Source organism: Lathamus discolor, chromosome Z (assembly GCF_037157495.1).
Source record: "Lathamus discolor isolate bLatDis1 chromosome Z, bLatDis1.hap1, whole genome shotgun sequence".
Taxonomy (NCBI): Eukaryota; Metazoa; Chordata; class Aves; order Psittaciformes; family Psittacidae; genus Lathamus; species Lathamus discolor.
Window position 1 is genome coordinate 76,120,410 of NC_088909.1, and position 26,952 is coordinate 76,147,361.

The 26,952-nt window shown below is 53.2% G+C and overlaps 2 protein-coding genes and 1 long non-coding RNA gene across 5 annotated transcripts; all 3 read left to right on the forward strand.

The window, feature by feature from the left end:
• The first annotated feature begins 275 nt into the window (after positions 1 to 275).
• LOC136005312 (sperm-associated antigen 4 protein-like) lies at positions 276 to 3,505 on the forward strand. 3 transcript variants are annotated; one of them, XR_010608749.1, is made up of 7 exons: positions 276 to 332; positions 515 to 555; positions 836 to 929; positions 1,097 to 1,166; positions 1,538 to 1,638; positions 2,229 to 2,826; positions 3,102 to 3,505. XR_010608749.1 is itself a non-coding variant. In XM_065662683.1 (6 exons), exons 1-6 carry the CDS (start codon positions 300 to 302, stop codon positions 2,745 to 2,747), a joined length of 858 nt encoding a protein of 285 aa, XP_065518755.1. In that variant the 5' UTR covers positions 276 to 299; the 3' UTR covers positions 2,748 to 3,505. The 3 variants fall into 3 exon arrangements, 2 of the variants coding, with proteins under 2 accessions (XP_065518755.1, XP_065518756.1); XM_065662683.1 differs by having other exon boundaries at positions 2,229 to 3,505; XM_065662684.1 differs by lacking the exon at positions 1,538 to 1,638 and having other exon boundaries at positions 2,229 to 3,505.
• Positions 3,506 to 13,766: 10,261 nt separating this feature from the next.
• Positions 13,767 to 22,848, forward strand: LOC136005970 (uncharacterized). The gene is made up of 15 exons (XM_065663865.1): positions 13,767 to 13,797; positions 15,599 to 15,716; positions 16,965 to 17,871; positions 18,109 to 18,213; positions 18,690 to 18,758; positions 18,940 to 19,933; positions 20,063 to 20,199; positions 20,327 to 20,418; positions 20,570 to 20,690; positions 20,858 to 21,046; positions 21,323 to 21,445; positions 21,621 to 21,695; positions 22,023 to 22,187; positions 22,344 to 22,465; positions 22,779 to 22,848. Exons 1-15 carry the CDS (start codon positions 13,767 to 13,769, stop codon positions 22,846 to 22,848), a joined length of 3,318 nt encoding a protein of 1,105 aa, XP_065519937.1.
• Positions 22,849 to 23,143: 295 nt separating this feature from the next.
• Positions 23,144 to 23,910, forward strand: LOC136004659 (uncharacterized). The gene is made up of 3 exons (XR_010608563.1): positions 23,144 to 23,227; positions 23,506 to 23,659; positions 23,835 to 23,910. It is a non-coding gene; the product is annotated as an uncharacterized LOC136004659 (long non-coding RNA).
• Positions 23,911 to 26,952: the final 3,042 nt, after the last annotated feature.

The following is a 26,952-nucleotide window of genomic DNA, read 5'->3' on the forward strand; positions in this document are numbered from 1 at the left end:
CAGCTGAAACGGGTGCACAGCCTATGATGCTCACTGCAGACGGGTGGGGAAATGGTGTGTAGCTCTGCGGCTCCAAGCACACCTGGAAACCAGGAGTGTGCAGAGCCCTCCGGCATGGGGAGAGGGTCCCCACTTGGAGTGCCAACCCTTCTCTGCATCCCCATGTCCTCAGCCAGCCTCTTGCCACCCTGCTGTGGGAGGAGACCATGTCAATACAGGGATCATTAGAAACCCCGATAAAATAATCTCTTTTGGTGATGCGAATTACAGCTGGTGCCTGCTGTGGGACCTCCACGGTGATGTGGATTCTGCGGACAGCGGGTGTGCCACAGGTCAGTGACTGCAGCTGTGGGACAGGAAAGTCCCACAGAGGAGCACTGCTGGAGTGGGTGCATGGGTAAATAGCCCAGTCCCTCCAGTTCTAGGCAGTGCCCTAGAGAATCAGCCGCGGCTTCTGCCGTGACTCTGGAAAGCCCTGGCAGTTCTGGGACTCAGGAGAGCCTTTTCCTTTCAGGTGCTGCTGGGGGAGCCTGCAACTGACCTGGCGTCCCTGCAGTAAGAGTCCTCTCCTCTCTCCTGACCTGCGTGCAACACGTTTCATGGGGTAGCGGCAGATGAGCTCATGCTATCTGCATTCATTTTCACGGTGCCCAGAGCTTGTATCTTGTGCTCCTGCCTGGGCCTTTTGCTAAAACAGGAGGGGAAGGAAGCATTCACAAGCCAGGCAAAGAGAAAAAGAGGCTGGAGCTTTGCTGCCTCTCTTCCTCCCAAGCTTGGAGGCTTTGGGAGGGGCTGGGCAACTCTCTGACAAGATCCGCTTTCATGCTGACTGCAGAAATACGATTGCTCTGTCGTGGAAAAAACAGGACATGCAACATCTGAGAGATGAACTGGCAAGACTGGCTGCAGAGATCAACAGTGTGAAGAAGGTGATCCTGCACTGTGGGAAAGAGGGCCGGGGCCTGCCTGGGCAGCTGGTGGGCTTTTCTGGCTCAGCCCACGCACCCCATCCGTTGCCAGGGGCTGCTGGTTGAGCTGCTTCACTGTAAAGCCCCTTCTGGCCAGCTTGTGACGTGGTTGTTCGTGTTTTCCCCAGGAAGCTCAGCAAATGAGAGAAGCAATGTCTGCAATCACACAGATGTCTGGCTGGGCTCTGAAAACCACAGGTACGGAAGAACACAGGAAGCCAGGGCTGTCATCGCACTCAGCTCCTGCTTAGCGCTCCCAAAAGGAGGCTGTGTGGCAGCCTCAGTTCTGTGAGGCGCAGGGACATGGAACAAAACCACGGGATGCAAGAGCATGACTGTGACTGAGCAGGTCTCGTGGGGTTTGCTGTCTCCCAGCACTCACAGACCTCCTGTTGTGTGTCTGAGAGAGAACTGCTGTCATCGGGCATGGGGATCACCTTCTTTTCCTGGGGCACCCACAAAGGTGTGGTGCTGCATATGGAGGCTGGCAGGCATCCTTAGAAATAGCCTGCAGCCACTAGGTCCTCAGAGCATGGAGCCTCTTGGACTCTCCTTTCTTCTCCCTCCAGGGACTGCCATCAGCCTGCAGAGATCACCCAGCAGCTCTGCAGGGCTCTGCAGGGTGTTCTGGTTCCTGTTTACTCCACCCATTCTGGATACCTTTGTGCAGGTAGAGTAGCAGAAACTGTCAGTGCTGCTTCTCTTGCCTCTTACAAAGTTGGTGGCAAGCCCTGTGCCGTCTCCCCTCAGGCCAGTGGTATTGCTCAAGGCCGTGGCATGGGTCCAGTGCCTGACACCTGAGGTCTCACAGAGGGCTTGGCCCCCTCCAAAACAGCAGCTGGCCACAGAAGTGGTTGTGCTGAGCCGAGCTTCCTGCTCCCCGTCCCAGATCACGTCTGCGTAAAGAGACTTCTCCTCTGCAACCCTATTTCCCTGCCACAGCTTGACTCTCCCTCTCCTGATGGGGCAGTGAAGGGTGGGGAGAGGCTTCGGAGCTGCTGTGCAAAAAGACAGGTTTCATTAAAGGCCTGACTCGGGTGCAGCTACCAGATGCTTCCGCTGACAGGCTATTTTCCTTTTTCCCAGGCTAGGAAGATGAGTGGGCACTTCCATTCACTTCCCATTTATGGAGAAGTGGACAAATGCCATTTGTTTTGAGTTTTTCCCACAAGTGCAGTGCCGCCTATGGTTCTGGCTGCACAGGAGAGCAGCGGGCCACATCACACCCTCACTTTCATTGCTCTTGTCCTCTGCTTTCAGCCTGATTCTTCCCCGGGATACTGCTGGCCTTTCCAAGGGTCTCAGAGTGAGGTGCTAATCCGGCTGCCTGCAAAAATACGACCAATGGCCATCGCCGTACAGCACGCCTTAAGGACACACTCTCCGCTGAGGACTACCAGCAGTGCCCCGCGAGATTTCACCGTCTCTGTGAGTGCTGAGCCCTGGGGGCTGGGACCCGGCTGTGTGGGAGAGCTGCAACAGGGACTTGCTGGTCTCTGCGCATCTGCCGAGGCTCTTGTGCACATTCTTGGGACATTTCAAGGGACATGTGGAATGCCGTCACCCCAAGACTTGCTCACTGCATTTTGGCCCAGCACCTCTACGCTCCTGAGTAACACGCAACGGGGAGACTCAGTCCCACTGCATCCTGCACCAGACTGTGCTGGAGCTGCAGGAGCTGGAGGGAAACCACATTCCCAGATCTGGCACGAGCATTCCCTTGTGGCTATGTTGAGCCTGAACTGCTCCCGTGTGCTTTATCTCCAAGGGACTGGATGAAGAAGGCAAAGATGAAACTCTGCTTGGGACATTCACCTACGCTGCACAGGAAGAGCTTATCCAGACCTTCACTTTGCAGGTACAGTGCAGCAGGATTTTCCCCAGGACCCACTTTCTGGGGCCAGCAAGCTCAGGTTTCCAGAGCTGCCTGTCTTGCTCTGAGGCCAGGCTTTTGCTCTGCATGGGCACAGGGGTCCTTTGCTGCGAGGGTGGGAGAAGGGAAGAAGGGAGAAGCTGCCACCTCAGCCAGTGCTGCCGGAGCTGGTCCTGGAACCAGACCCAGCTGGCAGAGGAAGATGTGCGGAGCCTGCTGTCGCTCCCTACAGCCCAGGAGTGACCCTGGCTTCTTTGCAGGAGAAGAACAGAGACTTCCGTTTTTTGAAGCTTGTGGTACAGAGCAACTGGGGAAAACCAGGGTACACCTGTATTTATCGAGTGCAGGTGCACGGGAAGGTGGATGGAACCAGTGCCATCAGCCAGGTTTCAGATGTGACGAACTCGCTTCAGTAAGAATTAAAGAGGAAAATGGAGAAACAAGGAGAGTGGCTGGCTGTTAGTCTGGGGCGCAGCAGTGTCATTTCAGTGGCCTTCTCACAGCTGCCAACTACTGCCTTTCGCGGGCCAAGGCCTTCCTCAAGCTTTTCACTTTCTCTCCACCCCAGGAATGTTTCCTAAGTAACCAAAAGGAGACAACATTCCCATCGCCTTTTCTTGCCTACTTCCTTGTCAAAATCCTTTGTGGGTCATGATATTGGTGCCTGGGGCTTTTCCTGGACACTCTTCCCACTTTGCGAGGAGTGAATCCCATCCGACACCAGTAAACCTGGTGCCATGTAAGCCATCCTGTTATCAAGACAGCCCACACTGTGGAGGTGACACCAGCCATGGAGCCATGTACCAAAGGACTTAGTCCACCTCGTCCATCTAATGTCACTGCCCCCAGCTGGAAGAAGAGATAACCTCAACCCCAGATCCCCCTTACCAACTGTCCCAAGGCCCTTTTGATCACACTTGGACTGTGGGTTGCAGCGTAACCACCACTCCCCTAGAAGACCGCTAATGGGCGGCAGTCTGAGGGCCACACCAGGCTGGAAGTTTCCTAACAATGTCCTTAAGCTGGGCCCCAGGGAGTCAGCAGACTTCCGCATGAGGGGGGTCTGCCTGGCATACTGGCTGCTCTGTTCCCCTCAGAAGGGAATAACCTACAACTACAACCCACCTTTTCTGCCTCACAGAGGTGACTGTAATACGGGGGTTACGCTTTTCTGACCCTGCCACCACTTCTGCAGCAGATGGGCCTCTGACCATCCACTGACTGGCTTTTCACTTCCAGAGCTTCACATCACTGAGGTTGTACAGACGCACCCGGGAAGGTGAGGTGGGCACGGGTGGCTTTCGCCTGCTGCCCAAGTGTGGACTTGCATCCATTCACTCCTTTCCCTTGAGCTGCTGCCTTTGGTCTGGGAGGGGGAGGATTCAGGACTTCTGGATCCTGTTTTTTTTTCTGACAGTGAGGCCGGAGCCTGGTTCCACCAGCCTACATCCTTCTCGCACTCCCTGCTGCTTCTTAACCTTCCTACTACTTCTTCTAGGTCTGACCCCGGGCTGAGCAGATCGTCCACATGGTCACACGTGACACAGCTGCTGTCGCTGCTGCCATCCACTACCAGAGAAAGGCTCTGTCACTCCCTGCAGCACGAGCCCTGGCTGGCTGCACGTTTTCCTGTCAGCCCCGCACAGGTTCCTCCATCCCTCCCGAGGAGCGCAGATCAAGTCACTCTGCACCGCCGGGTGCCACGCACAGGCTCCTCGCTGAGGGTGAAGGCCTCAGAGCCACCCACGGAGCTGGGCAGCGGCCAGCGGCCACTCTACACACCCGCGCCCCCCAGCCTGCTTTGTGAACGGGCCGGACCGCCGCAGCTCGGGCAACGCCCAGATCTCGCCAGCGACTCCCGCGAGAGCTGCCGGCCCTGGCGGGGAATTCTGCACCGCCCCGTGCGGTAGCCCCGGGCGCGGCAGGGGCCGCAGCTGCGCTGCAGAGAAGGCGGGCTCCCGGGGAGCAGCCGTGCCCCGGGAGCGACCTTTTGAAGTGGTCACTGGGGGGCGCGGGGCAGGGACGAGGAGGGGAGGGAGGAGGAAAGCGTCTGCTTCCCCTGGCACGGAAAGAGAAGGCAGCGGGAAATGCGGAGCGCGCGTTAATACAGCAAAGCCGGGCTGCCAAAGAACAGTAATGCAGGCTCTGCCAAAGCACCCTCTGGAACACGGTGTGCTCACACATCTAAAACCGCAGCTCGGCTAGGCTGTCCTGGTTCAAAAAATGCTGCGGGACTTCTCAGAGGGTGGGAAATGAAACTGCAGGAGTAGCTGATCTGGTACTTTGGGGTTATGATTAATTTCCCAGTAACTACTGGATAACCATTCGATATGCATACTTGTTGTTATTCAAGAAAAAAGGAAATGATACGCGGATTGACTCCACAACTCGTTAAAGTTGTCAAGTAGGTGTGCTTTATTCAGCGCTGAGGTGCACGGGGATAGCTCCTCCAAAGTATGCACACCCAGGATCGTTTTTCCTTTACCTTCAAACCTAGAACAGCAAACCAAGTTAGCTCAGATGTTAAGCATGTTAGCAAAGTCTATGAATTTGCTATTACAGGGTATGGATCCTCAGTTATCTTGTTAACAGCCCGTAAGCCCTGTACCACCCGGTATTACCCATCAGGTTTACAAACAGGTAAACTAGGGGTGTTAAAATCAGATTGGCACTCTTTTAGCAGTCCGAGCTGTAGGAAATTTCCAGTCATTTGGAAAAATTCCTTCCCTATCTTCCCTTTTCAGGGGGTATTGTTTAATCCTGACTGGCTGTTTTCTGTCCTTGAGCTTATCTGCACCGGGAGTGCATTTTTGGCCCTTCCAGGTATGTTTGTAGCCCATACCCCTGGGAATACCTGATCCAGTATATCTTCAATCTGACTTCTCCCTCGACATGATTAGTGATCAAAACTAAGCTTTAACATCTCTATATACTTATAACTTTATAACTTTATATAGCTTATATATAACTCTATATACTTTAACTTGGTTAAAGAAGGAGCTGCTGGGCAAACTCAAGTGGAAAAGGAGAATCTATGGATTATGTAAGGAGGGGCTGGCCGCTTGGGAGGAATATAGGACAGTTGCTAGAGGATGTAGGGAGGCAATTAGGACAGCTAAGGCCTCCTTGGAACTCAATCTTGCTAGTCGGGTTAAAGACAATAGAAAGGGCTTCTTCAAATACATAGCAAATAAAACTAACACAAGAGGCAATATAGGCCCACTGCTGAACGAAGTGGGTGCCCTGGAGACAGAGGATATAAGGAAGGCAGAGGTGCTGAATGCCTTCTTTGCCTCTGTCTTTACTCCTGCAGACTCTCCCCGAGGGCCCCGGATTTCTATAGCCCCAGAAGGAGTCAGGACAAAGGAGTTTGCTTTGGTAGATGAGGATTGGGTTAGGGATCAGCTATGCAATCTGGACATCTGTAAATCGATGGGTCCGGATGGAATGCACCCACGGGTGCAGAGGGAGCTGGCGGAGGTCATTGCTAGGCCACTTTCCATCATCTTTGGTAAGTCGTGGGAAACGGGCGAGGTGCCTGAGGATTGGCGGATGGCAAAGGTCACACCAGTCTATAAGAAGGGCAAGAAGGAGGACCCGGGTAATTACAGACCGGTCAGCCTTACCTCCATCCCTGGAAAGGTGATGGAACAACTTATTCTTGACTCCATCACTAGGCATATCAAGGATGAGGGGGTCATTAAGAACAGCCAACATGGTTTTATGAGGGGGAAGTCATGTATGACCAACCTTATGGCCTTCTATGAGGAAGTGACTAGGTGGAGGGATGATGGTAGTGCGGTAGATGTGGTTTTTCTTGATTTCAGTAAGGCATTTGATACTGTCTCCTACAGCATCCTCATAGATAAGCTAAGGAAGTGTGGGCTTGACGATCAAGTAGTGAGGTGGATCGAGAACTGGTTGAAAGGAAGAAGGCAGAGAGTTGTGGTCAATGGCGCAGAATCTAGCTGGAGGTCTGTGACTAGTGGAGTTCCTCAGGGGTCGGTGCTGGGACCGGTGCTGTTTAATATTTTCATCAATGACCTGGATGAGGGAACTGAGTGCACCCTCAGCAAGTTTGCTGATGACACAAAACTGGGAGGAGTGGCTGACACACCAGAAGGCTGTGCTGCCATTCAGCGAGACCTGGACAGGCTGGAGAGTTGGGCGGGGAGAAACTTGATGAAATTCAACAAGGGCAAGTGTAGAGTCTTGCATCTGGGGAAGAACAACCCCATGTACCAGTACAGGTTGGGGGGTGACCTGCTGGAAAGTAGCGAAGGGGAAAGGGACCTGGGGGTCCTGGTGGATAGGAGGATGACCATGAGCCAGCAATGTGCTCTTGTGGCCAAGAAGGCAAATGGCATCTTAGGGTGCATTAGAAAGGGAGTGGTTAGTAGGTCAAGAGAGGTTCTCCTCCCCCTCTACTCAGCCTTGGTGAGGCCGCATCTGGAATATTGCATCCAGTTCTGGGCCCCTCTGTTCAAGAAGGACAGGGAATTGCTTGAAGGAGTCCAGCGCAGAGCCACAAAGATGATTAAGGGAGTGGAACATCTCCCTTATGAGGAGAGGCTGAGGGAGCTGGGTCTCTTTTGCTTGGAGAAGAGGAGACTGAGGGGTGACCTCATCAATGTTTACAAATATGTAAAGGGTAGGTGTCAGGATGATGGAGCTAGGCTTTTTTCAGTGATATCCAGTGATAGGACAAGGGGCAATGGGTGTAAACTGGAGCATAGGAAGTTCCACGTTAACATCAGGAAGAACTTCTTTACTGTAAGAGTGACAGAGCACTGGAACAGGTTGCCCAGGGAGGTGTGGAGTCTCCTACACTGGAGATATTCAAGGCTCGCCTGGACAAGTTCCTGTGTGATGTACTGTAGGTTACCCTGCTCTTGCAGGGGGGTTGGACTAGATGATCTTTTGAGGTCCCTTCCAACCCTTGGGATTCTGTGATTCTGTGATTCTGTGATATACTGTTGGTCATTTACTTTTAAAGTGATCTCGCCTCCTTTGAAAGAAATGGTCGCTCCCAAGTGTTCTAACAAATCTCTCCCCAAAAGAGCTTTTGGGGAGTTAGGCATATACAAAAACTTATGGATGCCCCATGGTTTTCCTAATTGATATTTTAATAGTTTACAAAAATAAGCCTTTTCACCTTGGCCAGTCGCCCCTTTTATCATAATATAATCGTGCCCAAAGGCATTAAAGCTTTGTTTAAAACTGAATACGTTGCACCCGTATTAACCAAAAATTCCACTTCCTTTCTTTTCTTTTGTCCCCTAGCTCCATTATAACCAGTGGATCTGCAAGGGAAGATTCCCCTGGTCCCCGTCAGTCTAGTTCCCGTTCAGTCACCAGAGCCACCCCATGGCACTCTCCCCACCAGGGCAGTCTCACTCCCAGCGTCCAAACTCCTCATAGCACTCACACCAATCCGGTTCCACAGAAGAGGAGGCCACTCTCCCACCTCTGCCCGACGTTCCTCCTCCACCAGTTTCAAAGCAACCACTGCAGCCGTGGCTATAGCACGACCCAGCTTTTTCTTTTCTACCTGTTTCCGATTCCTATACACTCTCCGTGCTTCCTCCTTCACTCCCACCCACATTTATTCATCAACCCTTCAGTCCTATCTGTTAACGTCTGTTTGCCTGCCCCGGCACCCATCCCATGCTCAAACACAGGAACTGCGGGAGCTCCCCTCCTTTCCCCCTTGGTTTTTTTTCCTTTTTTATTTTTTTTTTTTTCCCCACAGCTGCTCACCCTGCTCTGCAGGGGTTACAGATGCCTGCCTCTGCAACAGCACTTCTGGTTTAACCCCTTCTTAACTCTGAATGTGAATGTGCTGCTTGTTGCCAGCAACAGCAATTTCCTCCTCCTTATCAATACCTGATAGGACAGAGGCAGAGGGTGCTCCTCTCGGAGGTACCTGTGACACATAATTTTCTTGATGACTGTCCCAATATCACAGGCTGAACAACATCTCTCCAGCTTAGCTTTCTGTTTTTCCCTGGCCTTTTCCAAAACCAAAATTAGGGATCTGGCAGAGCTATATTAATTTCACATTCTGTCTGCCACTCCGGGTGGTTTCTTAAAGTGAAACATATCTGCATACGTTACTTCATCGCATTTTCCTGGCCACCTCAAAAACAACGTAAATTGAAAAAAAATGTATGATAATTCAGAGTTCCATTTTTAGGCCATTTTTCCTGATTTTCCAAAGTATATAAAGGCCACCATCGGTTACAATATTTTACCAACGTTTTCTTGTTTACCGAGCCCCCAGAAGAACCTCCCAGTTCTTTCCAATGTGCCAAAATGTAACCCAATGGGCTTTTCTTCAGAATTCCCTTGTTTTGACCGGCTCCCATTTCAAACAATCTCTTACAAATCTCTATAGCTTCTCTTTCCCAGTGCTGTGCAAATGCACTTAAAAAATATGAGAGCACCTACACACAAGTTTTATGATATTCTCAGGGGATTCAGTAAGATAGTATCTCTGGGTTCTGCAGATCCACTCCCCTGTCGTTAGAACATAGTTTCGGTTCCAGCAAAATTTACACTGCCCTAGTATCCACGGCAGGCTCCACTGTTCAAAAGTTATTATGCACTCATATGTCAGGTTGTGAAGTTTTTCCTAATATCCCCCGTGGATTGTCCCAAAAAGAGAGACATTAATTGTTGTATTCCCATTTTATTTTCTCCCTTGTAACCACGTCTCCTCAAAATATTTTTTTTTTCTGGTAACTTTTACAAACCCTTTCTCAGTTTTCCTTTCTAAGTTACCGGAAGTCCCCCGGGATTTTGTGTCTTTTCTCCACAAACCCGCCAGTGTTTCGTAAGACACCCCGAGCAGTATCTGCCCCACTACCCTGCGTGGCTATAAAAGTGGAATAGACACTAAAAGCACTGCCACAATATCCACGTGGAATGCCACCTGTCACATACAGTTATACTCCCACAAGGCACACAGCCACAATATCCACGTGAAATGCAATATCCACGTGAAATGCCACTCGTCACATACAGTTACACTCCCACAAGGCACATAGGGAATTCCCTTGCCCTTGTATTTCATAAAGCTATCCACTGCGGGAGGGGTAGCCGGACCTTCCCCCACTTTCTGAGCTGCTTAATGATTACACACAGACAAGACACAGGACAGAAAAACATGAACGCTTCGTCCGTCTCCGGCCGCTCCCCTCGCGGAGATACAGAACCGCGGATTAGGACTCCGCACTCGTTTCGTAGCTACGCTACGTCTCAGTCACAAACACAAACCCTTACACATGGGATCCCACACACTCACACTACGGTTCCGCTTACCCTTCTCCTGCTTCTTATGGTAGCAGGTCCGTCCTGGTTCTCAGAATCTGAGATGCAGTGGAGACCTGGTGGGTTCGCCTACCCTTCACCTGCTTCCCTTAGCAGGTCCGTCCTGGCTCCCAAAACTTGGGATGCAGCGAAAACCCGGGCTCGCCCGATCCGCCTTCAGGATCGATCGCAGCCGCCCTGTTGGTCGACAAGCCCCCTGCTTGCAAGCCCTACCTGCCAAGGGGAACTTCGCTGTGCGCCAGACGTCTCTGTGCACCTTACCAGCAGCCCCGGGCCACGCGTACGCCTTACAGGCCCCCTAAAGTACCTCAGTTCCAAGCATACCGTTTCTCCGCAGCCGGCACAGGTTGTTGTCTGTCCCTGCAGTGAGCAGAAAAGAAGCGGAGCTCCTCCAGGCAAGAGGCCTGGGGCGCCTAGGATGTCCGCCCCTCAGCCCATCCTGCAGCCGAAGAGAGGCCTCCTGCCTGGCTCGCCAAATTGACACTGGGATTGACTCCACAACTCGTTAAAGTTGTAAAGTAGGTATGCTTTATTCAGCGCTGAGGTGCACGGGGATAGCTCCTCCAAAGTATGCACACCCAGGGTCGTTTTTCCTTTACATTTATTCTCTTAAGGTATACATATGCATTAGATTACTGATACGCCTATACATATTTAGTATCTATCCCCGCTTCGTATTATAATGAACTAGAAGGTCCTTTGCTCCTGCGCAGTGCCCCCTTCTGGTCATGGGCAGGGGTCTCAAGAGGAAGTAAATGAGTCTTCCTCTTCTTAAACTTTTCACCTTTTAATCTTCACGCATGGCCTTAGGGCTTGGTCGGTATCCCAGCCATAAACCGTCTGCTTCTCCCCCTTATCAATAGACTCAGACATCCGCTTTTCCTTGTCAATAGTTGCTTATCAGTAGAACCAGATCTCGGCTTCATTCCCCTTCTCAGTAGTTTGTGCCTTTGTTCTGCTTAGTAAGCATGATAGGTGTTTACAACAGACAATACTTTTGTTTAAGCAAGCAAATTCCCCTAACCCCCTTGTATATTGGTTAACCCTCTGCATCAGAAACACGGACATTTAATCTTTTGCGGATACCCTGTTTTTCAATTCTTTGTGTTAGCCCTTCTATGCACCTGTTTCCATTTCAGTTTTTTGTAACATACATGATGACGACTGTATGATATAAAACATTGATGGTGCTTTCCTGACTTCATAAAAATGTCTGTTGATATAATCGTGAGGGGTTTTTTTGCAGCTACAGTACACTGGCCTTTCAAAAGCAAGTTCCTATCACCAGAATGTAGTTTGGTCACTTTCAACTCCAGCTGCCCACTGGCACACTTACATCACAACCTTATTTCTAGCATCTGGTTCTGCGCTTACACGTTTGCACTAATGTTATTCTATGCATCCTCATCACTGTCAACCGACACAATTAACATCTTCTAGTCCATGCTGGGGGAAAAATACCACAAGCAGTCCCTTGGTTGTTAGATATTTGCCAATCAAAGCTGACTAGGCAGGGCGAAAGATAAAGAACCCCTCGTGAAAATCCAGTTGGGAGAGAAAGAAGTGAAATTTTTAATAGACACGGGGGCTACCTATTCAGTGTTAAATGATTTACACGGGGGATTAGGGGAAAGAACTACGACAATTGTGGGAGCCACAGGGAAGGAGGAAATAAAGCCATTCTTGCAGCCCCTGGATCTGCGATTTAGAGGGAAGGAATTAACACACGAATTTCTATATGTACCTGAATGTCCCATTCCCCTTTTAGGACGGGACTTATTGGCCAAATTAGATGCAATGATCATTTTGGAAAATGGTGAATTAATAATGCAAATCCCCGAATCAAAAGCAGGACAGATCTTGGTTCTTAAAGAAAAACCCATTGCTCAAATTCCAAAAGAGGTAGAAGCGGCTGTGATACCGGTAGTTTGGGAAACAGAAATCCCGGGGAAATCAAAAGCAGCTCAACCAGTAACAGTGGAACTAAAAGATGGGGTTAGACCAGTAAGAGTTAAACAATATCCACTGAAGCTAGAGGCAAGATTTGGGATTATAAAAATAATTGAGAAACTTTTAAAAATATCGAATTTTGGAAGAATGTGAATCAGAATATAACACACTAATTTTTCCAGTAAGAAAACCAAACGGTGAATATAGATTAGTACAGGATCTGCGGGCAATAAATGAAATAACAAAAGATATCCACCCAGTAGTAGCAAATCCTTATACACTGTTAACATCTGTGAAGGAAAAATATAAATGGTTTACAGGGATTGATTTAAAAGATGCCTTCCTCTGCATTCCTCTTCATAAAAATAGCAGGAAATTGTTTGCATTCGAATGGGAAGAATCCACAGAGCGGACGAAAACCACAACTAACGTGGACCAGACTACCACAAGGATTCAAAAACAGTCCAACCCTTTTTGGGAATCAATTGGCTAAGGAACTGGAGGCATGGATTACTCAAGGAAAGGTACAGGTACCGAGATCACAATATCTCTTATTGCAATAAATAGATGACATCTTTATTGCAACAGAACAAAAATCCTTATGCATAAAAGTGACTATTGAAATCCTGAACCAGCTAGGCCTGAATGGTTATAAAGTCTCGAAAGAAAAGGCACAAATTGCATGTACAACTGTGTTGTCTCTAGGATGTGAAATTTCACAAGGACAGCGAAAGCTAGGAATAAAAACTGCATAGAGGCAATTTGTGCCATTCCAGAACCATGGAATTTACGTGAGCTAAGGACATTTTGGGGCATGGCAGGATGATGCAGGCTGTGGATAATGAATTACGGACTCATTGCTAACCCCTGTATGAAGCCCAAAAATCACATGCTTTTATTTGGCACAAACCACAGAAAGAGGCCTTTAAAAGACTGAAGGAGGCGTTAACGAAATCACCAGCATTGGGACTCCCAGATTTGACTTCAGCTATTTGTCCATGAGAGACAGAGATTGGCGTTGGGAGTATTAACCCAGAAAATTGGAAGCTGGAAAAGACCAGTAGGATATTTTTCAAAACAACTGGATCCGCAGCTTTTCTAGGAACTGACCTAGAGGAAGGAATTCTTGAACATAACTGTATAGAGGTCATTGAGCATACATACGCAACCAGAACGGACTTAAAAGATGTACCTCTTGAGCAGCCGGACTGGGAGCTTTTCACAGATGGAGGCAGCTTTGTGGAGAACGGGACACGGTATGCAGGATATGCTGTGACAATGCAACAAAAGGTAATTGAAGCAAAAGCATTGCCTCTTGGGACGTCAGCTCAACGGGCAGAGCTGATAGCTCTTACAACAGCGTTGGAACTGAGTGACGATAAACAGGTAAATGTATGGACTGATTCAAAGTATGCATTTGGTGTAGCACACATACATGGAGCATTACGGAAGGAACGAGGACTGTTGTCTTCACAAGGGACTAATATAAAATATCTGGAAGAAATTTTGAAACTGGTAATTGCTGTACAAAAACCCAGACAGGTAGCCATTATGCATTGTAAAGCACACCAAGGAGGAACTTCGAAGATATCCGAAGGAAATACACTGGCAGATGGGACAGCTCGACAAGTTGCCCGGAAGGTATGGAATATGATGGCCCTGATACCTCTCAAGGTAAGCCCACTCCATACCTATCTTCCACAAGACCCAAAATATTCAAAAGAAGATGAAAAGCTGGCAGGACTTTTAAAGGCTCAAAAGAAGTCTGAAGGGTGGTATACAACAACAGCTGGACAGGTAATAGTACCACCAGCAATAATGCAAAAAATCCTACAAACTGAACATCAGAAATGTCATTGGGGTGCAGAGGCATTGGTAACTTATTTAAAAGGAGGAATAATTTCCACGCAGATGCTAACTATGGCAAAAGCAGTGGGGTCAAAATGTGAAATTTGTTTGAAAAATAATCCAGTAGTAAAAAGACAAGTTGAGATGGGAAGAATTAGGATAGGCGTGGAACCAGGAGATTATTGGCAGGTTGATTTTGCAGAACTACCAAAAGCACAAGGGTACAAATATCTGCTAGTAGGGGTTGACACTTTTTCTGGATGGCCGGAGGCCCTTCCCTGTCGCACCAGTCAGGCAAAGGAAACGGTGAAATGGTTGCTTAGAGAAATCATTCCACGATTTGGAGTCCCTTTAGGGATATCGTCAGATAGGGGTCCACACTTTGTTGCAACCATAGTACAAGAAGTTAGTAAACTATTAAGGAGATCACGGAGCTTACATACCCCCTGGAGGCCCCAATCTAGTGGACAGGTAGAAAAGATGAATCAAACAATAAAGAGACAAATCAGTAAAATATGTCAAGAGGCCAGAATAAAATGGCCACAAGCATTACCTATAGCTCTGTTACAAATCAGAGTAAAACCCAGAAGTGGAATATCAGTAAGCCCCTATGAGATCCTCTATGGAAAGCCATACTTGGCAGGAACCCTCCACAGGAACTGAAGCAGGATGGGCTATGGAATCCTTATGTGCTCAAGTTGCAGCATATCGGAATAGAGAAATGATTTATGATCTGATTGGTCAGACAGAAAGATTAGCCAGAGCAACGAGGAAGGGGTTCAGAGGCATGAATTTGCAGTTGCAAGCAACGACTAAAATGACCTTGCAGAACAGAATGGCATTGGACACGTTACTGATTAAAGAACATGGTGTTTGTGAATATTTGAAAGACAGAATAGACCATTGTTGTATTCATATTCCTAATGTAACTGCGGACATAGAATACGAGATTTCTCAGTTGACCAAAGTCGAACAAGAAGCGGAAAAAGATTATATTGAACTAAATTGGGTCGGAGCACTCTTTGAAAGTTTGGGCCTTCACCTCACGGGATGGGTCCGTTCCCTCGTGCAAACTGTAATCGTGATACTGATTATATTCTTAATGATATATCTAATGTATCTTTGCATCCGAAAGGAAATAGCCTGAAGCAGTGCACGGACCCACCGAATTACAGGAGCAGTAACTAGGGAAAATCCAAAGTACCCCACACCTCCACCTACTTACCAGGAGACAGCTACCTAAGAGAATGAAAATACTTACTTAAGTTGAGTGAAATATTTTCAGAGGGGGGAAATGTTAGAAGAGGGCGAAATTTTTACAATAATTATATAAAATAGTAGAAATTATTATATTTGAGAAATTTATAAATCAATAGTGCGGTTTTGGAAATGTTGGAACTCTGCAGTTTTGTTTGAAGTTTCGTACCATGGTTACTTAATAACCAGTGTTACAATGGTAGGCTTGGTAGCAAGAGCTAACATAACCATATATGGTGAAAGGTATATGCGTGGATTTAAGAAAGTATTGTGAAAGTCTATCGAAGCAGAAATTCTGGACACACCAAGGGTAGTCAAGTGAGGATAAGAGAATGCTGGCGTCCACATAATGGTTGGGATATGTCCAAAGAACGGAAAGGCGAAAAGGACAGAGCGAGGAAGACTTCTTACTTCATCCGAGGAAGACTCCTTACTTCATCAGCACGACCACCAGAGGGGGCTGCGCAAGTGCAGAAGAGGCTGATGTCGTAATAGACTGATGTGGTAATCCTTGACGCATATGTATTAGTTAATGTTGTAATCCGTGTTGCATATGTATTAGTTACGAGATTTTTCGTGTATAAATTGCAAACGCGATGTGACGAGGTCCAAGCCAGATTTGGGCGCGTGCCGCTGGTTTCCCAGCGCTGCAATAAAGCACCTCGTATAACCATTCCGGTGGTTATGTGTTTGTTCCTACGCTAACAACAGTACACTGGCCTTTCAAAAGCAAGTTCCTATCATCAGAATAGTTTGGTCACTTTCAACTCCAGTTGCCCACTTTCACACTTACATCACAACCTTATTTCTAGCATCTGGTTCTGCGGTTATCCGTTTGCACTAGTAAATGTTATTCTATGCATTCTCATCACTGTCAACCGATGCAATTAACATCTTCTAGTCCATGCTGGGGGAAAAGTATCACAAGCAGTCCCTTGATTGCTTGGTATTTGCCCAAGCAGACGTAAAAGCATGATAAAAAGTAATTAAAATGCAATTCCTGGCAGAAAACCAGGGCCAGCTCTCATTCAGGTATTTCAGTCAGCTTAATGATAAAGGTCAGCTGAGTAGGGCTTGGATATTAGGCACAGGTCTCTGCAGTTCCGTTTCAAGGGACAGCTTCAGCAATTGTCTGTACTCAAGAGTGTAACAACCTATGCCACATGCCCATGCTAGCTGCTGTGAAAAAGGCTGTCAGAGATAGAGGGAGCCCTGCGTAAGTTAGTAAATCTGTTACTGACCTAGGAAGAACACGAGGGTGAAATTCATGGTAGAGAAATTCCCATGTATACCAACTGAAATCTCTTCTGGACCACATCAGCTCAGCAGAGTGGAAACCTGGGTGACCTAAAGATGGGATACAAACTGAGCATTTTAAAATAGTGACCTTAGTCATACTTTGCAAGTTGAAAACTAAGAAAAGTGTTAAAATTGGTCAATCGCTGAGGTGAGTAGCTCGAGAGAGGACGCCTTCAGCACCGGAGCAGGGGAGAGATCAGCGTCCAGGAGCCTCAACTCAGAGCGGCCAGAGCAACCGAGGGAGCTTCTTGTTAGAAACTTCCTTCTCTGGATGCGTGATCTAGTTCGTTTCTGCGGGAAAAGATGTTCTCGAGGACTCTTTCCGGCAGTACTTGTCTGATGGGTGACTCTGCTTCCAAGATGTTTTGGAGTCCTCTCCTTCCTCGGGCTGTGTGGAAGCTTGTGTGTGTCTGCGCCGTTTTTTGCTGCTTGCGCAGCTCTTTGCTCTGGAGCGAGGCGCGCAAAACGTGTGCGGTGCTGCTGCCAGCAGCAGCCTTCCCCCCAGCATTGCCACGCCTAAGGGAGCCAGTAGAACCAGTCCTGCTCTTGCCACCGAGCGCTGCCCCCCGCGGCAGGACAGCTCGCCTTGCCGGGGCGCTCCGGTGCCCTGGGCAGGGGCTGGCGGAAGCGGGGTCGGCCCCGGGACCCTCACCCGTGCGCTCGAGCTGCGGACGGGAGAGGGCCGCGGGGCGTCGCCTGGCAACGGGTGTGTTCGTCAGCGCCGGCCTCTGTGCGGTCGAGAACGGGCTCGGCCAATGCGCGTCGAGGAGCGGGCGGCGGCGGTCGGTAACGAGGCGCGGCAGGGCGGGGGGCAGCGTCAGTTGCTGCAGGTACGGGGCCGGGGGCGCGGGGGTCAGGGGGGCCGGCGGTGGGGCTGGAGGGGGCAGAGGCGGCGGGGAAGGGGCCGCCACATCCCTGAGGGAGCAGGAGCAGGAGGCAGGCTGCCGGCTGCCCGCTGCCCGCTGTCTCTCCTACCGCCAGCAGGTCAGACCCGTGTTGTCGGCCGTAGCGGCAGCGATGGCTCTGCTCAGCTTGACCCAGCTGCTGGACGCCGCCATCGGGACCAATGTCGAGAGCGTGAACTTCCGAGCGCTGCGCGACCTGCTGCAGGCCGTGCTGGGGCACCTGGGCCTGCAGGAGGGCTCCACCCGGGCCTTGGAGCAGCCTGCGGAGCGGGACAGGGCAAGGACCCCGGCCGCGGGGCAGCAGCCGCAGCAGGCGGATGAGCAGCTGCCTGCGAAGGACGCGCTGCGGGACGCCACCAGCCGCTCCGAAGCTGATGTGGCTGCCGACGTGGGGCAGCTGGTGGAGAGGGTGGAAGGGGACGAGAGCAGCAGCTCTGAGGTAGGGGCTCTCCCCAGTCCCCCGGGTGCTCCCCCGCTGAGGCGCCTCCTCCTCCTCCAGGGGTGGCTCTTTGCCCTCGGCGTCAGCTTCAGCGCTCCTGCACAGAGCTCAGCGCGGGCAGGCAGCCCTGCTGACATGGGCTTGTGTGGTGGCTTCCCTTGGGGCAGGGTGGGGACCAAGTTCCTGGTCTGCAGGGACCCTCCCGCGGGGCTCATGCCTGCCACCCTCCTCTCCTAGGACACGGCTGTCTACCAGGCTGTCCTGGAGGAGATTAGCCAGATGAAGGAGGCGCAGTCCCGCATGCAAGGAGAAATCCGCATGATCCAGGAGGCGCTTGGCTTGGTGAGCTGCTGCTGCTGTCCCCAGGAGGGAGCTGGCCTCTTGCTCCCCTCCCTGCATCACCCCGCTTCTCCCTGTGGACCGTGTCCTCTGGCCTCGGATGTCACCCAGTGTGAAGGGCCCTGGGAGGGAAGAGTGGGAAGGGTGCCCCAAGAGGGAAGCATGGGAGCTCAGCCCACCCTACCTGGAGCCCCGGGGAGGGCAGAAATGGGCAGCACTGCCTGCAGCTCAGGCTGCTGGCAGAGGTAACTGTGTGTGTCCGCCCAAGTGGCACTGAGGCGCTCCTCAGCTAAACACCCACGAAAGTACCGTGGGTGCTGGGAAGGAGAGTCAAGATCTACTGGTGCAATACAGCAGCAGCCCCTCGGCACAAGCCTGCCCAGCGTCCATCTGTCTAGTGCCCAAGTTAATTTGCAGATGCTTGTGTTCAGTCCTGCTTCTGTGTCCTGACTGCTGTCCCTCTCCTCACCCCCCTTTAGGGGAACCACCAGGATGCTGCTAGCCAGACGCCAGGCCTCTGCAACCTAAGGACTCTGGCCAGTGATGTGGTACGGTTACGAGCATGCCGGATCCTGCTACAGGACAGGAGACGGCTGCATCCCTGGGGGACCAGTGCAGGCGGTCTCTCTGCACTAGGGCATGGTCCCCAGCAGTGCTGGGTGGGAGGGGGAGTGCTCCTGTGGGCCCCACCATGCCCCTGGCTACATGGCTGATCCCTTCCTTCCCCAGCAAATGCTGAAGGAAAGGCTGGGCCTGTACCCGGACCCGGAGGAGGTCAACAACATGGTGCACTGGGACGTGCTGGAGGATTGCCTGGTGGGCAGCAAAGCAGAACGATGCAGAGATGGAGGAAGACCCAGAGGAGAACAAGAAGGAGAGCCGTCTCCCACCACCAAGCCTCCCACCACCAAGCCTCCCACCACCAAGCCTCCCACCACCAAGTCTCCCCCCACCAAGTCTCCCCCCACCAAGTCTCCCCCCACCAAGTCTCCCCCCACCAAGCCTCCCACCACCAAGTCTCCCCCCACCAAGTCTCCCCCCACCAAGTCTCCCCCCACCAAGCCTCCCACCACCAAGCCTCCCACCACCAAGTCTCCCACCACCAAGTCTCCCACTTCAGATGTGGACACCCCACATGGGGCAAGCTCTGTGCTGGGATCTAGAGAGAGCTCAGTGGGGCTGAAGGATCCTGGGACAGCTCTAACGGCCCCTAAGCAGCAGGCAGGCATTCCCTCAGATCAGAGGAGGGATGCTAGCACCACAGCGGTGATGCAGACAGTGTCTCAGGACGTGCAGACCACCAGCCTGGGGACACAGCCAGCACAGCCAGAGCCCACGCGCACCCAGACCACCACCCTGGGGACACAGCCGGAGTCCACCGTCACTCAGACCACCATCTCAGGGGAGCAGCTCAGCACACAGCTTGACGGGGCTGGCCCCCTGGCAGCAGGGACTCTCTTGCCCACAGCCCAGGGATTCGAGATCCCACTCAACGCTGATCCCAGGTCCACGTCCCACGTGCAAGAGCCAGCCTTGCCCTCGGCCTCCAGCAGTGCCTACCAAAATGCCTACAAGTGCTACGTGGAGACGGTGGAGGCTCTCAAGCAGATTGGGCAGCTCAGACACCTCTATGCTGCCCTGAAGGAGCAGGTGGCCCAGCTAGAAGCCACCGGGTTGGAGCGGACTGAACTGGAGAAGCTGCGCCTGCTCCTCCAGGAGAGAGGTGGGAGCTCTGGGAGGCTTGTGAGGGGTGTTTGAAATGCTGGGTGTGGAGCTGGTTGTGCTCGGAGCCTGGGCCGTAGGGTGAGACCCCTTCACTGACAGTGTGTCCGCTTGTACCATGTTCTTCTAGGCCAGGAGAGCGTTGCCAACACGCTGGGTGACCTGCAGGCCCAGGTGTCATCCCTGCAGGGCCTGGCCAGTGACCTGCAGGGCTTGTCCAGGGAGCTGCAGGGCGTGGCCAGGGACCTGCAGGGAGAGAAGGGGAAGGTAAGGAGTCCCTGAGGGAGATGCAGGGATGCTGCGGGAGTTGGGCACGGAGGAGGCAGCTGAAGAGCCCCTGTGCTGGGATGACACAGGGGCCATGCCCTGACTCTGCCGCCACTGCCGTTCCCAGATCAGGAAGCTGGAGAGCACCCTTGCCAAACTGGAGGCGGCCAGAGCCAGCTGGCAAATGGATCCCAGCGACCAACTCAGCTTGCCGTTGGGGTAAAAGGATGGGAGAGGGTTTTGTTCCCTGTGGGGCTGCAGGGGAGCCCAGGAGGGCTGGGAGCATCCCTTGCTGGGGGGTGAGGGATGCCCCCTGAGCAAGTAGGCTTGTGAAGACTAAGCCTGCCTGTGTCCCTGTCTCGCTGCCCAGGTCCACACCACAGGAGGTAAAGCGGGACATGAAGGATCTGGCCCAGCAGCGGCAAACAAGCAAGGCTGCACTGGATCAGTTGGTGACCCAGACGGCCAAGGAGGAGCAGGAGCGGGAGCAGGTGAGGTGTGGCGGGAGCTCCCACCACCCGCTGGCTCGTTGAGGTGGTCCTGGTGGGATTCCCAGCCACATCCCATGGCTGCCTGGGGCCACGGAGCCTCCACTGCACCTGGGATTGTTGGCTGCATCTGTCCCGCCTCAGAGGTGATTCCTCTTCCCCTTCTGCAGCTAGAAGAGGCCAGAGTGACGGAGAGCACGGGGCAGGAGGAGGCAGTATGCCCCATGTGCAGCAGCGACACCAGCACGCGCTTGGAGCAGCTGCTGCGACGCTATGAGAAGCTGCAGGGGCTGGTGGACTCCCTCATGTCGAGGAAGAAGATGGGCAAGGCGCTGAGGCAGCTGCCAGGGAAGAGCCAGGTAGGGAGATGGCAGCATGGGGGACTTGGGAGGGGGCTGCCAGAACCGTGCCCGGCTCTTTGTGCTTCGGTGTTACATGGGGGAGTTCCGTTCCCCCCCCCCCGCCCCATACTGTCTTGTAAAGTCCGCAGCATAGACGGAGATTCAAGCCGTGCTGCAAATGTCCTGCTGGCACTGAGAGCCTACAGCCACTGGCCCAGTAAGCCAGGTCTGTCCCCGTGGGGCAGCCTCCCCACCTTGCGTGGCACTACCTCGTTATTTTCCTCCCTGGAGCAGGACCAGGAGGTGCTGAAGCGCATCCAGGCTGCCATCCTGCAGATGCAAGGGGAGTATGAGAAGCTCAACTCTGTCATGGGGAGCCTCCTGGATGACAGTCGCCAGCAGCAGGAAGATATCGAGGTAGATGGCTGAAACCCCCGTGGGCTTAGAGCATCCTCCAGGCAGAGCCCAGGCTGGGGACCACAGGCGATTTGCCCTGTGGAGATTAAAAGTACCTTTCCCAGAGGATTCTGTGTGTGGGGAGAAGCAGGGGTGCTCCTGCCGCAAGGTCATAGGATGCTTTCTGTGTTGGAAGGGTCTGTTGCAGTCCGTGGAGAGGCTGGAGAAGGAGAAGGCAGACAAGGAGGACCTGAAGCTGGGGATGGATGAGGTACAACCTCAAGGGGCCTAAGCACCAGCCAAGGGGGTCCTGGGCAGGGTGACAAATGCCCCTTGTCCCTTGGGAGCTTGGTGGCAGAGCTGGCCTTAGCGGGGGAGGATTTCTAGCCCAGCTGCAGGTCCCTCTGTCTCCCCCCATGTCCCTTGGGCTGCTGGGACCGACCCCATGGGGGTTGTGGTGCGAGTGGGACCACACAGCCGTGGGAGGAGCACAGTGGTCCTGCAGGAGTGCGTTTGCCTCTGCCCCTGCAATGGGCTGACCCTGGCTGTTGCACCTGCATCCTTTCCCCACCGTCTTCCTGCCTTTCCCTGTTGCTAGAAAGCAGACAAAGGCGCCTTGGAAAGCAAAGTCAGCCGCGCCCAATTTGAGGCGAGCCTGGAGCTGCTGAAGGAGCAAAACCAGGAGGTGCTGAGCCGGCTGACAGGCCAGGAGCAGGGGCTGCACGAGGTCCAGCAGCAGCTGCGGGAGGAGATGGCCTCCAAGGTGAGGGGCGGCTCATCACCGCTGCGCAGAAGTGGCACCTTCGGGGCTCGGCGGCCCAAGGCAGCATCCTCCTGAGGATTCCTGCTCCTGGCCTTTCCCTGGGGACGCAGTGTCCCATCGCGGAGCCGCTGGCTGAGGGAGTGTGTCTGTCTGCAGCTGGATCGCCTGGAGCTGGAGCCATTCCAGCAAGAGCTGGACGACCGCTGGAAGAGCAGCCTTGAGCAGCTCAAGAAAATGGCACCACCAATGGAAGCTGACAGTGCAGCTGGGTTTAGGAAGTGAGTGCAAGAGGGACAGCACTCGCCTTGTTCCCTCTTTGTCCTTGCCTGCATCCCCTGTTCCCACGGTGCCTGTGGCAGTGGCTCCCATGGCACTGGAGGTTTTTGGGCGCTCCCCTCTGTGAATTCTCCTGTGCCTAAGACGAAGTGGAGCTTTTCCCCAGGAGGGAGCCCACAACCAACCACTCTCCCTCATCCTATCCCCTTTCTTCTGTAACCAGCCAGCAGCTTGGGACCTTGTTGGTGTTGGGGGGCATAAACCAGGTTCAAAACCAGGTTTCGCCACTCACCCAGCTCTTTCTCCCCTCCCCAGGCAGCTGCTGGTGGATTTCCAGTGCCTGTCTTGTGATAGGCAACTCAGCATGCGGGTGCCTGGCTCGTGAGTACCGCCCAGCACAGGCGCATCAGGAGTCTGCATGGGTGGGATGGGGGAGATGGGTGCTGGTGGTGCTCCAGACCAGGCATGGGGTTCGGGGTGTCTGCCTGCGAGGGTCTGATCGTGCCCAGCACCCTCCACAGGCCTGCCCGTCAGCGGGAGGATTAGGACCCCTCCCGGAGGTCAGCGGGCAGGGGATGCCGTGAGGTGCAAGCCTGTGGGGTTTGGGGTGCTGCCACGAGCCAGGGTGGGCCATTTGTCCCCTGTCACCCACTGATGGCTCTTGCCCTCCCCAGGCCGATCCCACCCATCCCGCGCTTACCACCACTGGTCCCTCGCGTCACTGGAAAATCCCAGCCTGTTCCAAAGACGGAGCAAACCCGCAGGTAGGGGACATGGGACCCATCCCCATCCCTGGGGTGCACGATGGCCCTGCCCCAGCAAGGGCGAGTCCTCCCCTGTGTTGGGGCAGACGACACTGCTCCCTGGACAGGGCAGGGCAGGGGAGCAGGGATGTGCCACAGAGGCTCAGCTGTGCTTGCCCCAGGCCTGGGGCTTTTACAGCCTCGCCACTGTGCTGCCCCGTCTCTCTCTCAGTGGCGCTGAAGCCACATGTGCTGAGTTGTGTGCCGGGTGCTGAGTGTTCCCATACCCTATCCTGCAGGGAGCCGATGGCTGCATGCACGTACCCCACCGTGCCACGGCAGTGTGGGGGCCAGTGTACTGTCACACGCCCGCTGCAGCGCAGCCTGCGCCTCCCGCTTGACCAGCCTAGGACCCCACAGGCAGTCCAGCCATCCACCCTGCTCCCCAGCAAGGTAGGGATGAAGAAAGAAGGGATCTGGTGGGGGTGACTGAGGCTGGGAGGGTGATGCTGAGCATCTTGGGGGGGGATCCATGCCTCAGTTTCCCCAGGAGAGATGGGTACGGAGGGTTGCTGGGGGCTGCTGAATTCAGCCCCATGCCTTAGCCAACCCATTCTCTCCTCCCCAGCAGGACAAGATAAAGCCGTTGTGGCAGGACAGCCGCAGGGCTGGCCCCTGCCCCTCAGCCCCAGGCACCACTGGCCCACTGAAACAAAGGTCAGGCTCATCCCACAGCCATCTTCTCCAGGTACACTGGCCACACCCACCCCTCCAGCCCCGCAGGATGGATGCGGCAAGCCGGCAGCAGGGCAGGACTGGGGCTCAGCGGCTGAATCCCATTGCCCCGGCACCCCAGCAAGCACAGAAGTAGCTCCCAACATGAGCAATAAAGAGTGATGCTCAGCAAAGTGCCTGTGTGGCCTGAGTGGGGGCACCCTGACTTGGCATCTGCCCTTGGCCTGTGGCCACTTGTCACCGAAGGTGCTGGAAACAGCCCCTGGCCATCCCCCTGCTCCTCATCCCCGGGGTCTGAGCAACCTCAGCTGCTGCGCTCCCCCTGGCACCTCCATGAGCCCTGTGTGGCCCTGACGGCCCCTGCTAGGGGAGCCTGTGGCCCCAGAGTGGGGCTGGGGGAGCTGGGCAGTGCAGCAGGAGCAGGAGCATGCTCGGTTGCTGCTGAAGGTGACAGCAACTTGGCCCCTGGGTGGGAAGGGTGGTGGCAGCAGCACGCGGTGAGGGACAGCTCTCAACTCCCTGCTAAAAGCAGGGAACTTGCCCGTATTGGTGCCCTTGTTCTCTGACTGTGAGTATTGCAGTGGTATTGGTAGAGAGCACAGCGCAGGAAGGGGCTTCAGGGCTTCATGCTAGAGTTGCCTTCCTTGGTGTTTGTGTCAAGGAAGGCAACATGTGCCTGAACTGCTTCTGGCATCCACCTGAGATCATACCTAGCCCTTAATTCATCAATAAGCCACGACATCAGCTAGCTGGGGCTAGCCAAGACTCTGGAGATTCGGTGCCTCAAATTGCGTAGGAGAGAAAACTCCCATCAGAAATAGGGGGTGTGTGGACTTCTGAGGCTAGGGTTCAACTCCCCTAGCTTCAGAAGGCTACAGAATAAAAGCTTAACACTGTGTGCCATTGAAGCCAAAGGACTGTAGACCTCCGACTATATGTGGCTGTTAAGAGACTTTGCTCTTGACTTCACTGTCCGTGTGGACCGTGCAACCAGCAGTCTTCAGTCCATGACTGTAGACCTTTGAACTGTCCTGGAAACCCTGGGATCAAGCTTAGGTGTAGAAACATACACAGCAGTTACCTATAGTTAGGTGAGAGGAATTCCAATACAGGTGTCTATGGAACTGTAAGGTGCCTGTGATGAAGTGAGCTACTGCAGAGGATCAAGCGATGAGACAGAGGTTTGTGCTCAATGCACCAGGCTGTGTTAACCAAATGCCACAGTGCTGGGCCCGTGCCTGTGGCAGGCACAGCCTTCACGATAACATGGAAGTGGCAGTGTAAGGTCACAGCTGCTGGTTTGTGTAAGTCCCTCATACCCACCTGGACCTCAACAGGGCTTGAAAAGAGGATGTGCACCCTCTCGGCATGCTCTGTTGAGGCACCACTTGGGTAGGAGCAGCAGTGGCACTTGATAAACATTTTGTTAGATCGTTATATTCCTAAGCTTTATTTCCTGCTACTTATGCCTGACGGCATAAATTCTTGAGCAGCAAAGCCCATCCAAGGCCCCCACAGCTTCTGGCTGCTCGAATATGGAGAAGATCAATTGGAATATAGAGAGGTGACTCGGGGATTTTCTGTGTGCACGCGATGCGTTTTTTCTCTAGTTCCAGAACCGGCCGATCAGGAGAGCAGTGTGACTTCTGGCAAGGGAATTATTCTTAGTGCAGCAGAGGAATAAAAACCCATGGGTTGTTTCTTACTGTTGAGAGCCCTTGAAAAAGTATGCTTTTGAACATAGTGAAATATTTAGAGGAGATGACAAGAGTCCAAGCAGAGGCAAGCACCTGCGCAGGAGAAGAGCACAGCCAGAAGACTCCCCGTATTTATGCATTTCTGCCACGTGTTTGCACCTACACAGCTAAAATACTTCTTGTAGCAGGTCTTTTTTTGGTTATCTTTATTTTTGCTTCTGATACCAGTATAAGAAGGGGGGCACTTGGGGCCACAGCTGGGCACTGGGGGCAATGCAATGGAACGGAGTGGGGGGGACAGACGTGAAGGCGGTGGCACCTCCCATGTGAGAAACCCCGAGGGGAACCACAGAGGCAGACTGTGGGGACAAAGGCATCTGGGGAGCATCACCGTACCCCCGCTGTGCTGTGTTCCTGGGGGTGCCCTGTGGAAATCCTGCTCTCCTGGGGGTCTTCTCCCCAGATGGGGCAAGGGGGACCCCCCAAACCTGCCCCTCTGCCCACCTGCGGACCCTGCCCACCTCGCTGCACTCCCCAGACACCTTAGTCCCCACGGAGCCATCCCCCGTGGATGTTTTACCCAGGGGGAGTTGTTCAGGGGAAAATGGGAGCTAACAGCCTGTCTTGGGCTCCCAGGTGGCTCCAGCAGGATCTGGGATTCCCCCCAGTGCCACCTGCAGTGGAATAACTGGGAGCCAGCAAAGGACCCTCGAGCACCCACGGGTGGGCTCAGGCGTCGAGGGGCTTAACTCCATCCCCGGCACTAACTGCATTCGCAGGACGGGGCCCAGTCGGGTCTGAGCTCGGAGGGGACTAACGCCAAAGAGCTCAGGCCCTGTCGCTCTCTTCCTGTGAACACGCTGCCCCTAGAAGCACGAGCCCTCGCTTCACCTCGCCCTTGGCAGCTGTCTGGGGGGTGCTCCTTGTCTGAGGAGCCCCAGCGGGCAGATTTTCCTCTCCTTGCGCTTTTTCTCCTTGATGTTGCTCTGTGCCAGGTCTCTCCTACCATGGGGCTCTCCCGGTGCCCTGGGGGATGCTTTGCTGCTGCACCCTGAGCCCCCCCCGGCCCTTGCTGACATCTCTGGAGCTGTTGTGTTCCCATCTGAGAGGGTTTTGACCCCAGTGGCTTGTGTTGTGAGCAGCCTGGGGGCTGTGTTTCTTTTCCACGTTAACGGAGTTGGGCTACTGAAGCGCTAAACCAGGGGCTGGCGCGTTGTTTGAGAAGGGAATCGAGAACGCTCCTTGCCGTCCCGCGGGTGGGCAGCAAGAGGAGAGAAACTTCGTGTTTCCCTTTCTGACTGACTTGCCTGAGAG

Coding starts and splice junctions, on each gene's coding strand:
- LOC136005312 (XM_065662683.1), top strand. CDS start 300: ATGTGGATTCTGCGGACAGCGGGTGTGCCACAG. Junction 556..835: donor ACTGACCTGGCGTCCCTGCA/GTAAGAGTCCTC, acceptor TGCTGACTGCAG/AAATACGATTGCTCTGTCGT. Junction 1,639..2,228: donor TTCTGGATACCTTTGTGCAG/GTAGAGTAGCAG, acceptor CTCTGCTTTCAG/CCTGATTCTTCCCCGGGATA.
- LOC136005970 (XM_065663865.1), top strand. CDS start 13,767: ATGGAATATGATGGCCCTGATACCTCTCAAG. Junction 20,419..20,569: donor CAACTCAGCTTGCCGTTGGG/GTAAAAGGATGG, acceptor CTCGCTGCCCAG/GTCCACACCACAGGAGGTAA. Junction 21,047..21,322: donor AGCTGCCAGGGAAGAGCCAG/GTAGGGAGATGG, acceptor TCCCTGGAGCAG/GACCAGGAGGTGCTGAAGCG.